This window comes from Pogoniulus pusillus, chromosome 31, assembly GCF_015220805.1.
Source record: "Pogoniulus pusillus isolate bPogPus1 chromosome 31, bPogPus1.pri, whole genome shotgun sequence".
Lineage (NCBI taxonomy): Eukaryota > Metazoa > Chordata > Aves > Piciformes > Lybiidae > Pogoniulus > Pogoniulus pusillus.
In genome coordinates this window covers 8,723,948-8,736,000 of record NC_087294.1, presented here as the reverse complement: position 1 = coordinate 8,736,000, position 12,053 = coordinate 8,723,948, and the positions used below count along the sequence as shown (strand labels likewise).

At 40.7% G+C, this 12,053-nt stretch overlaps 1 protein-coding gene across 6 annotated transcripts in view; it reads right to left on the bottom strand.

Annotated features, from left to right (window-relative positions):
• The window catches only part of MAP7 (microtubule associated protein 7), a 135,162-nt gene that overhangs the window by 108,587 nt on the left and 14,522 nt on the right, over positions 1-12,053 (bottom strand). For 2 of the 6 annotated variants that reach the window (XM_064169116.1, XM_064169117.1), the window contains exon 1: positions 11,339-11,981. The exons of 3 other annotated variants lie outside the window; for them this stretch is intronic. In XM_064169116.1, the coding sequence (XP_064025186.1) occupies positions 11,339-11,468 (130 nt within the window). In that variant the 5' untranslated portion in view covers positions 11,469-11,981. Of the gene's footprint in view, positions 1-11,338; positions 11,983-12,053 lie in introns of those variants that run through there. One more of the 6 variants, XM_064169118.1, reaches the window with a different exon arrangement.

The following is a 12,053-nucleotide window of genomic DNA, read 5'->3' as shown; positions in this document are numbered from 1 at the left end:
ACCAAACAAACCCAAGGACAACACAAATCACAATTAAAAGAGGTTAAAACCATCTCGACATACATCTGCCTGAGAACTGCACTGCAGGCTGGTCCTCTGCAGAACTTTCTAAAGGTCTCTTCCAGTCTGGTTGATTCTATGACTTTACAGCAAAAAAAAGTGCTAGATATTCACCATCTGAGACTAGATTAGCAATAAGAACTTGTACCTGGAAATTATCTAGATCTTTCTGAAAAATAACCCCAGGACAAGTTTAAGAAAACTCCATGATCAAAGCCTGGAAGTTCAAAGAACAGCACATGTTCAAAATTTAAGCTCAATCTTCACTGAGCGTTAAAGAAAACTGCTAGTAGCAACAAAACAAACTGAACTCCTGTTTACAGCCAGCCAATACCAAGGCATGTTTGCAGAGTTAGGATGAGCATAAATCACTTCTACCAACTCTGAGGTCAGGAGCCTATTCAGAACTACACTAATCAAGGAGATGTCCCCATTTCTCAGGAGAAGATCAAACCATCGTAGTGTCACCTTCAATATTTCAGGCTTGGAACGCTGCTGGTCATGCAACAACTGAAATCTGTAAGGATGGTGGTTAAACCAAAGTCTAACAGAAAAAAAAGAGGCATCCATTAGCATTGCCATGGTGTGAGCATCAGAGTCTTCATTCTACTGCTTTCCTACGCTCTGCATTTGTCATTGACTCCAAAGATTTATGTTAACCATATTGCAGTGAAAAAGCCAAGCTACTCTGCATACAGCCTTTAGTGATACTCACCATCTGAGATGTGCTTTACAGCAGCAATCCAGGCAAATCACAGGGGCAACAAAACTCACAGAATGCCCCTGAACACAAACTAGTTGACAGCTGTGTTTCTTAAACTTGAGAATAACTTGGTGAAAAAAAAAAAAAACAACTTCCTGACAGAGAAGTAAATAAATACATTATGGAATATTTCAGAAAAGACAGATTGCAAGTGTAAAAATATAACAAAATGCTGATAACCCAGCCACAACAACAAACACAAGCTGCTTGGTCTATAGCCTGCTTTTACTGCCAACACCTCACTCAGCAGCTGGTTGCTGTTGTCCTTTTCTGGTTTACAGATGGCTACTGCCATCTGCCTTTCCTTTACCCCTTTGCCCTCTTGGTTTGCAGTAGGTCTTTTTAAAAACACAAATTATTTTTTCTCCCTTTGCTGTAGGGAATAAAAGAATGAGGCAAACATATTATGGATTTTCTAGTGAAAGAGAATGCACACAGAATATTAAAGCAGCATTGCCTGGCACATGTGCAGACTGCATGTCCAAGATGAGGTGCACTTTCCTCAGTGAAATAGCTGTTATAATAAAGAAGGAATTGCCTGCATGAAGGTTCAGAAGTTTGCTTTCCACCATACTGCTCTTGCTGCACTCATAACCACAGAATCACAGAAACATTCATGTTGGAAAAGACCCTTAGGATCACCAAGTCCAACCCATAAGCCTACTACATTCAGGTTGGAAAAGACCCTTAGGATCACCAAGTCCAACCCATAACCCTACTCTACAAGGTGCACCCTAAACCATATACCCAAGCACCACATACAAATGACCTTCAAACACATGCAGGGTTGGTGACTCAACCACCTCCCTGGGCAGCCCATTCCAATGTCTGACCACTCCTGCTGTGAAAATTTTTTCCTAATGTCCGATCTAAACCTACCCAGTTGCAACTTGAGGCCATTCCCTCTTGTTCTATCACTAATTACAAGGAGAGACTGAGGGAGCAGGGGCTCCTCAGCTAGGAGAACAGCTACAAACTGGAACACAGAAGGTTTCACCTCAACATGAGGAGAATCTTTACAGTGAGGGTGACAGAGCACTGGAACAGGCTACCCAGAGAGGTTGTGGAGTCTCCTTTTCTGAAGATTTTAAAACTCTCCTGGATGCATTTTTATGTGAACTACCTTAGGGGATCCTGCTTTGGCAAGGGGGCTGGACTCAATCTCTAAAGGTGCCTTCCAACATCTAAGGTTCTGTAGCTTTAGACAGCTATGAGGTCTTCCCTCAGCCTCCTCTTTTTCAAGCTAAACAGCCCCAGATGTTTATATTCAAGTATAAACAAGTGCAAACTCCACTGACATGACACCTCTATCTTCCAAAATATCTCAGACACCTTTGATGTCATTCATGGTGTCTTAGCATACTAGCCAAATTTTAGTACTGTAATGTTCATCAGTGCATTAGTCAGAATGCAGGCAATGAGGAAACAGCCTTTGAGAAAGGAAAAAAACACCACCACTAGAACTGGCTGCATAAAAGGATGACTTCTCATCTCAGGGGTGGGTAACTGGATAAACCTGCATTTCCAAAACTGCTTTCCAAAAAGCTCTCTGAAGCAGAATTGAGAAACAAGATAGCCATGCACAGCAAGGCACAACAATGTGAACCAAGTTCTGTCAGCATTTCTATAATAAGCCTTGCCAGTGCAGGGGTTTAAAATGAAGCTGAAAAAGGTCTGAAATTCAAGACTGGGAAAACCAAACTTCTTCAGCGTGCTTAAGAGTATGTTTCAGGATGTTGTAAGATTTTAGGTCTGGGATCTTTCACTGGACTTTCAACCAGTCTGAGTGTATCTGACTGTTTCTCACCACTATGACAATATTTCCATGAATTAGATTAATATTCAGGCACTTACGCAGAAATGTTTTTGGAAGTGTGTGTTACTTCTTTACTCCTTTTCCTCATTGTCTCCAAGCACATAGACAATTCTTCTTAATGTTTTCTGTGTCATCCACTACCCTCAGATCCTTCAGGAGTCATCCCTTTCCTCATAAGGAAAAACCACATTTCTAGCACAGGATACTATGCAATAGGATGTGTCTATGGTACTAGGCTCTTCTGAAGACAAAACTACACCAACTGGAGTACTTCCTGGCTGCAAGGGTGCGCAGTAGCATCAGCCTCATTCAACAACCCTTCAAGGCCAAACCAAAAAATCAGTAGCAGATCACAGGGGAGATCTGTGAGCAGCTGTACCTAGTATGCCAGACTGTGGAGGGACAGTTCCTGACATGCTGCAGGTGCAAGAGGAAGACCCAGAAAAAAGTTGACTGTGAAAAAAAACCCAAACCTAAACAAGTAAAATAAAATCAACCTCCACTCAAAGGACTAGGCTAATAGATAGGCACGAATGCAGGTTCAGACTGCAGAGGTATTAAACAAGAGAAATAATGACTGAAGAGCAGGTGGTCAGCAAACAAACTACAAACTCAGTCTCTAGGTACATCAAGTCCCTCCTGGGACTTCCAGTACTATGAGTGCTTCTTCTGGGGTCTTAAGGGTTTTGGGTTACTCTCAACTCCTAAGCACACTCTTTGCCTCTTCCTCCGAGACAAGCATAAATTTGACCTCTAACACACACTACTGAGAACCATTTACTGAGGTTAAGAATCAACTGCAAACCCACAACTCTGACTTGTGACAGCAAAGTTTTGTTTTCCCTGAAGCTAGCTGTATATATACTAGCACCAGAAAAGGACTGCTTTGAGTAGCTAAATTTTTATTCCTAAGAACATTCAGCAGGAAGATTTCTATGACATGGAATCACTGCTATTTTCCGTATTTTGCTTCCCACCAGCCTCAGCAGATAACTTTGCTTTACTTGCTCCACTCCTGATTCCAAATCCAGTTCCTCTTGTTGACATCTGCACAGATATATAAATTAGACATGGACTCAAATCTACAGAAGCACAGCTAACACCTGAGAAAAAACTCTTTCCCCTCTAGAGCACAAAACTAGACTTTAACAGATGTGAATCAATTAGAAGGCAATAAACATTTCAATAGACTTATAATCTGGCAAACACTTTAACAAAAAGAATCTTGTACTATCATCTTATTGAAGCTACAGAAGGCATTATTCTAGTTCAAAACAACACTTCCCCAGTGCAAAGACACAGAACAATTCAGCTTTCACTGGCACAGCCTGAACCTGTTGTCTCCCCTTCCAATACCGGGGAGGTGGGGTGGGGGTGGTGGAAATCTACTTTCTGGAGAAACCTACATTCAGGTTAAGCTGCAGTGACCTGCCTACTGAATTCTGTTTATTCTTGCCATTATCAGCAAGTTAATCATTTAAAGGAGAAAGCGAAGCTAATATTTGAGTCCCTGTCTGAAACTGCTAGTATAAAATGCAAACAACCTGCATGCTACTCCTAGCCATTTTCATCTAAGGCTTCACCAAGCACTTACAGTACATAGAATCATAGAATCAACCAGGTTGGAAGAGACCTCCAAGATCATCCAGTCCAACCTAGCACCCAGCCCTAGCCAGTCAACTAGACCATGGCACTAAGTGCCTCATACAGTTCGCTAAGATGGCTTTGGGACAACTCAGCAACTCATTGGCTGTCATAGTCAAACCTATAAATTAATGAGATTAATTTGGTCAATGTGATTCCATTTCTCTGAAAGAGAACAATATTTTATCTCAAGCACCAAGATTTGAAAGCCCAAGCTCCAGAGCACTCCATAATTTCATTTCTTATGTTTCATCTGCATTTTTATTTGCTTTTTAAATATTGCCTGTTGCCTCTCTCACCTTCATTATACACATCTGAACCACAGATATGTGCATCTACTCATACTGTGCTTCAACTCGATGCAGGTGAAACTTGTGCATATGAGTTTCAAGTAGAGCTTGGCTACATAAACAGTGCCCTATGAGATGCAACTTGAGTGAGTGAAGGTAGTTCATTACCATACATCAAACTGCATCAATCATTGTGGCATTCTGTCCTCCTGGCACAATACTGATGTGGCCCAATTTTAGGCAAATTGGGTTAAATAATTCCTTAATGTGGCTCAAAACCATCACAGACTATTTCTGAAGAGACTTCTAACAATAATATAAAAATCTTTTGAGAAGGTTTTCACTTAGAACTCTTAATTCTCAAATACCAGAAAAACAAGTTCTTCAGTTGTAGACTGAAGTTGAAGAAACTGAGGGGAGAGGGAGGGAATGGGAGGAAGAGGCACAAAAAGTACTCTATGGGTAGCTGAGTAAGCAAAGAATGTACATGTGTGAGTTTGTGCAGGAAGAAAAGTGATGTACTCCTACTGATTCAGCTGAGCCCAGTAATGAGTAGAGTTCCATCATCACTTGTGTATGGCCAGAAGCAACACTCCAGGCCAGTGCTCATGAATTTTTCTGGAGTTCAACGTGACAAGCAAAAGATTTCCTCTTAACAATGAAGCCAGACATATATACCTGGATATGAAGGCAACTTTGAAGGAGTGAATACATGCAGTGGTTTCTGAGAACACTCACAAGCAGCAATTGGAGTGCCAAGACTGTTGACAACAGCACAATCACAAAAACATCAAGGGATTTAAATGCAACATATTTCTTTTTAAAACACATGCCTAGCTGTTGCCTCATTTTCCCACTGCAAAATAAAACCCCGGCACTGCCCAGGCATATGTAACGTGGTACAGATAGGGCACAGAGCTCTATTCATTCTTGCTGTTGTCTTATTCCAACAGCATGTTACTGTCTAAGTCCCTTGGAAGAGTATCATTTGCCCATTTTCAGGGAGAAAAAAAAAGAATACAACACTACCACAGAGAATTTCAAGATCCTTGGTCAGATCCAGCACTTTCCAGGTTTCCCTCTCTCTCATGAGGATTGACCATAAACCTGTATTCCTTTTTCATGTGTTCTACCCATGGCTGGAATTATATTCCAAGTTCAAGGCTTTTGAAGCTGACACTTTTACATTGGTCACAGTGAATAAGGAAGAAACTCCACTGCTTGCTACAAATCCTTCATGAGTGGTGTTTCTTACTATGATATATAAAGCTTTCCTGAGAGTTGTCCAGATTGAACTGAACTCCAATCTTTTCACAACTTCAACAAGCATTCTGTACTGCAAGCACAGTAAGCAAACACAGCACCCTGTTCTCCCATGGACAGCTCTATGTTATCATTTGTATCTTGGTTGAGATAACTCTGTTTATTTACAGAAGCTACTTAGCAAAATTCAGTATTTCCCTAATTAGATTATCCCCAGTTCACATGTCAAGTTCACCTGAATGTTACCAGCTTTGAAATACTAAATCACTTGCTTCTGCCTGAGATGATGATGATGTTGCAATAGGTCAGAATGGCTCTGAGCAACCTGATCTAGTTGAGGGCACCCCTGCTTACTGCAGAGGGGTTGGACTAGATGACCTTTGGAGGTCCCTTCCAACTCAGACCATTCTATGATTTTTTTCTTATTAATAATTTTTAATAAATGCCTTAAACTCTAAAGATCATCAGTGTTGTACAGTTTTGGAGCGTTGCTGTCTACATACTCCATTATCAAGTATTTTGCCTGATCACAGGCTGTTTCCTCCAACAAGAAGAGTGACAAAACACATGGACACAATCCTCCAGTGGAAACCCTCTTCTCGTGGAGCTGAGGTAGAAGTGTAAAATGATTCTCACCCATCATAGATAAACTTTCAGCAATTTCAGCACACACTTTGTTGAACAAGCTGTGTAACAACACAAGTCATGTCCTCAGACCTAAGACTCTCACTCTGAAAGGCAGAGGGACCAAACAAATCAGATTTGCACCACGCGTTTGCAGACGTATTCCCTCCTATCCCCAAGACTGCTTTGTTGTACATAATAGGATCTCTTTGTCTTTATTATTAATAAGTTGCTTCACATTGCCCAGCACCTACAGCTATGAACAATGAAATCCTACAAAGGAGACAGCTTTGTAGTAGCTTCCTGAGCAACAAAATTTCCTTCTATACCCCACAGCTTCAAATGAAATAATTAGTATAAGGGTTTTTCAAAGCAGGCACACCCCAGATACTTTGGGAGTTATCTGGAAGGAAGGAAAAAAAAAACCACAGCTGCTTTGGGATCTTCCTCTGGCCTTGGCTAGCAGAAAGAGGAAGTGTAGAGAAACGTTAGCAGAGCTCACTGGAAAGTGCAGAACGACAAGCCCCACTGGGCAGGTTCTCAGCCCTACCCTTTTACACAACTGGCATTGTAATGAGAACTCTTACCTTTCCTTTCTTCCACCCACTCTTTCCCCTAACCTTGCCTCAGATGCAGATGAGCAAGATAAGGCTATCAACTGCTGTGATAAACCTCCAATACTTGATTTTGGTGATTCAGTTCATCAACTTTTAACAGCTGTTCATTGTTCTGCCCAAAACAAACTGGAGGTCCAGGCTACCGACCAGCATCGAGAGGTCCCATTGGGAGAAACACCTACCCAGGCAGTTTTGCTGGTTTAAAGTGTGATGAAAGCCAGAGCCCAAGCTGTCATTCTAGATCCAGCCTGAGGCACAGACTCCACAGTGTGGGATAAGATTACACTTCCACACCCCATGCAGTACCTGTTTTGTAGCTATACAGTTTCAGTTTCCAGGACTATCAGTTTAATGCCCCTGAAGATGCCAAATCCCCTTTTCCTGCAGGTATCTTGTGTTTGAGTATAGACATAGAGCAATGAAATAACAACAGAATTAAAAGCTAGCCAATCCAAGTTTAACAAGTAATACACATTTCTCCAGTGCATGCAGAATCCTGAGATTAAACACATCTACAGTCACACTGAAAGAAATCTCCCTCATTCCTCTGGATGAGCAAAGCTTACATCTGAAACAAGCACCACATAAAAACATCACCATCCATGCAACAGCAGCAAGATCTGCTGTTAATCACAGACATCTCTGCCATGCACCAAAGAATGGGGAAAAGCCCTTTTCTTGTTTTCAACATGACAAAGAATCAGTGTTACTGTTCAGAGACATAAAGCATGTATGTCTAGCTTTGTGTAAGCAGCAGTACTCAGCATATTAAAGGTACACTTCCTCGATCAGTTGTAAATAAGCTGGAAGGTGCAGGATTCAATCATTAGGTTAGTTGAGGCTTTTTATCTGCCATAAACCTGATAAGGTAGCTATTTCACTTATTAGTTCTTCACATTTTCAATTCCAAAATATAAGCATCACTTTTCTGTGCCCTTAAAAGTATAATTTCAGAAACACAACACTATCAGTAAGTCTGAAAAGGTATCCCTCTTCCCCTACAAATGGAAGGAGAGCAGGCACCACTTAAAGATTTCATCCAATTGAGTAACAGTAATTAAGATTACATTCAAGGTTCACAAAATTAACAGGGCAAAGGAGAGGAATACTAAGGCAACTCAAATTGCTTGTGCCTGAATTCAAAGAATGGCCGAGGCCAAAGTTCAGGTGCACAACATGAATAACTTAATCACTAATATATCTGGATATATCTTTGTGATATACATAGAGAATCACATTCACAGACTATCTTCAGTCATAGAAACAATATCTGTTTTGCAACACAAGCTTTAAGGGAACATTGAAGCTCTTAAGTGTCACAGAACTGTTAGAAAGCTGGAGACTAAAATCAAAACCAATTCAAGTGCAAAATAAGTTTCTGTAAACCCATGTAAAATATGTTTGAAGAGTGACCTTTTTAGCAAAATTCTTGCATGTTATAATGGGAGAGTAGAATACAGGATATTAATAAAAGTTGAAAAGGCAATTAAAAATAACTTTTATTTGCATTATTATTCTACTCAGCAGCACCTCAAGACCCTACAGCAGTGGGTACTATACAAACACATAGCAACAATGCAGGCCTTGTCTCAAAGACAAGATTAGGAAAGGAAATGAAAATATTTGTTGAAAAAGCAGTGAACACAACTCATATCAAAGGCAAGGAAGTAGCAGGAGCACATAGCTGCAAAGATCACTGCAGGGGTTTAATATATCCAGACTGGGAAAAAAAAAAAAATCCTTGACAAATATAATTTCATTATTGGTTTACAATGGAGGAGCAAATTCACTGCCTAGCAGACTTCTCATATTACAATACAGACAGCCAAAACCAAGCAGAGAAATGGCCAGTATCAAAATCAGCTCACAGAAAATCTCACAGATGTTGGTCACTTTAAGATCCACATAAGTAATTATTTCTCAGATGACAAACTTTAACCAAGTCTCAGTATTCTGAGAAGATCTAAACTACAAAATTATGATTATTTTAAAACTTGTGATGGTATTAATGGAGGAAAGAGATGGCTTATTACTTTGGAATATTAGATCTATTGCTTTGGAGTATTAGATTCATTAAAGGCCTCTCAGACTTGCAATCACTGCCTAAAGACAGGTTCAGCATGACTAAAGAAACTGCTGATGAAGAAAATACACAGCCCACCTTCTATGAAGATGACACTAACTTAATACATGCCAGAAGGGGAAAAAAGAAAGAAGAAACCTCTTAGCAATTGCAGGTGGGGAAAAAAAAGAAGACAAAGCAGCACTATATAATAACAACAGAACAACAAACTAAAGACTCAAGGAAGCCTTACAAAGGTCCATCACACATCTTATGTTTCCTCTCGGAGCTGCACTGGAGTCACCTTGCTTGGTACTGGGAAGGGGAAACACCACCCTGAACACATGCACTCTCCATGACCAGGCATTCCAGGTCTAACCTACCCAACCACTGATAAGGCATTCAAATCTACAATAGGGTAAATAATTACATGCATCATTGTGCAAATGGCATTCTAGAAACAGTAGGAGCCATTTTCAGTATTTAGTAAAACAAAACCAAATGAGTATCCTTCCAAAGCACTTTGTACAGCTTCCTATAGGATTTGTTACAAGGGGCATTTAAGGTAAATCACCAAATTTTTATCTTATTAAAATCTCATGCATTTGTTTAGGTTGCTATCTGTGCTCCTTGGTACATTCATCTATTACATTTCACAGCAAAAATATCAAAAAAGAAAAAGGAATAATCAAAATTGGAACTTGATTATCACAAGAGAAGTTTCACCCTGGGAAACTATCAGTGTCATAGAACAAAATTACTATAATTATTAATTCTTAGCTTTGTGGACTATTGACATTGGAAGTCATCCAGTATGTGATAAAGGAAAGTAATATGCTTCTTAAAACATTGAAAACTCAATAACCTCACACTAGAGTTTGTATTTCCATTTCATATAGGCAGCTTCAAACACACAGAAGTGGCAGTAACTATGTACACAAGACCCTAACACAGGGGACATTAACAATGACTGGCAATATCTATTTTTATCATAATGCTCAAATCTATCAAGTTGTTTACTATCCTGAGAAAAAAAATACAGTCTGCAAACTCAAAAACTCCTTGAGTTCTGAATTTGTTTGTAACAGCTACCAAGCTACCTTTTTGCTTCATGAAAGAGAAAATAACCAGATAGCTGTAAATGATTCAGCTCTAATAAATATACATACTATACATTTGCTATTTAGATGCTTGCTAACCTCTCCTGTTACAGGGTTGAATGGTTAATATCTGAAATTTTAAACAGTCTTGAGGCTACAAACTAATATCTGTTTTGTAAACAACAAAAAAAATCTGGTACAATTTCCACCCCCACCCCCCCACACCTCCCAAAAGACCACAGAAAGGAGTGCTCATACAAATCACTTGATCACAAAAAAGAAAAGCAACTGTAATGATTAGACTTAAAATTCTAGTCACAACTGTAAGGTGCAGAATCCCTGCCAGACCATCAGAATCAAAACATTAGGATCCAGGTGGAAAACATTAATTACATGATACAAGATAGAGAGTGGCTACACACAGGCTTGACAGACCTGTTATAAATCAGTGGCCAGCAGCACCCCTTCACCACCACTCACCTACCCCAAACACCACCTATCTTTTTCTTTAGTAGTCAAAATTTGTTGGGGTTTTGTTTGGTTGGTTTGAGGTTGTTTTGTGGTTTTTTTGGTCAGACTTCTCAAAATCAGTATGATCTAACAATGTGGGTATTTTTATACCCTGCCAAAGGCACACTGCCCCTTATGCACACAAATGGAAGTATTGCTGATTTTACATTGTCTTTGGCAAAGCTGTCATCTGTAATGAGCTGGTGTTGAATTCTGTGTTCTCCATGTCTATGATCACCTTTTTAATAGGTATTTATCCAAAATGTGTATGGAAATCAAAGAAAACACACAGAAATTCACTATGGTTATGATATAGGACCCTTATTCCTACTGGAAAAAATGGGGTTAATAAGGAAAAGTATTTTTTTCTTCATATCCTAAGCAGTTTATTGCATAACAATCCAGGGGATTTAAGTACGGACACCTATAACGCCCAGTGCATTTGGGGGTGCCAATATGCACTGCCCAAGTGCAGCAGTCACAGACTCCGTACAGCACACAGAAAAGCCAATAAAATGTTGTGCCTCCCGTGCAAGGAGGCAGCATATTCCCCACGCAGCCCTGATGGCACCGCACAACTGCAACATACCTTTCGGTCTTTGGGAATTCCCATTCTTTTGCGGCTCATCCTCTTCGTTAATGGTGAATAAACCCGGGGGATTTGGCCTAGCACTTTTCTTCAGTCTCTCTTGTCGGAGAGCAGAAATTGAAACAGTCATGTTGTTGTTGTTGTTGCTTCTTGCTTATTAAAGAAAAGTAAGCAACGGCAGCCCCCGGTTAGCTGCTAGCTGCAGCGCGCTCTGTTCATTTGAGCACTTGTAACAGATCCCCTATGGGTAAGCAGTATGCAAACAGCTGACAAATGCCACTATCCAGTCGGCAGCAAAACGCTTGTAGTCTTCCCCCTCCTTCAGGAAAAGCCCTAATTAAAGGCACATTGTGGATGCTGTTCGTCGCTGTCTTAACCTGTTCAGTCAGATCTTGGCCCCACCGCTCCCGGTTCCTTGCTGCAGCACCTTCTCTCCGCAACTCTCTTCCAGCTACAGCACGCTACAACATTCGGCAGGCAGCGCAAGGACAAAATATGACACGCCGCTGTTAACAGTTGCCCTGACAACACTGACACATCCTAATCAAAGAGGGTCTGTGAGTCCTGTCTCCTCAGCTGCAGCCAGCCGGCCTCAAGAACGCTGTCTCCCTCCCGCACGCTTGCGGGGAGCTGCAGGCACTTCGGCAGCAGAGGCTGCTCCTTCCTCCCCGCAGGGCGGGAGGAGGATGAAGCTGCGCTTGCACAAGCTGATGAG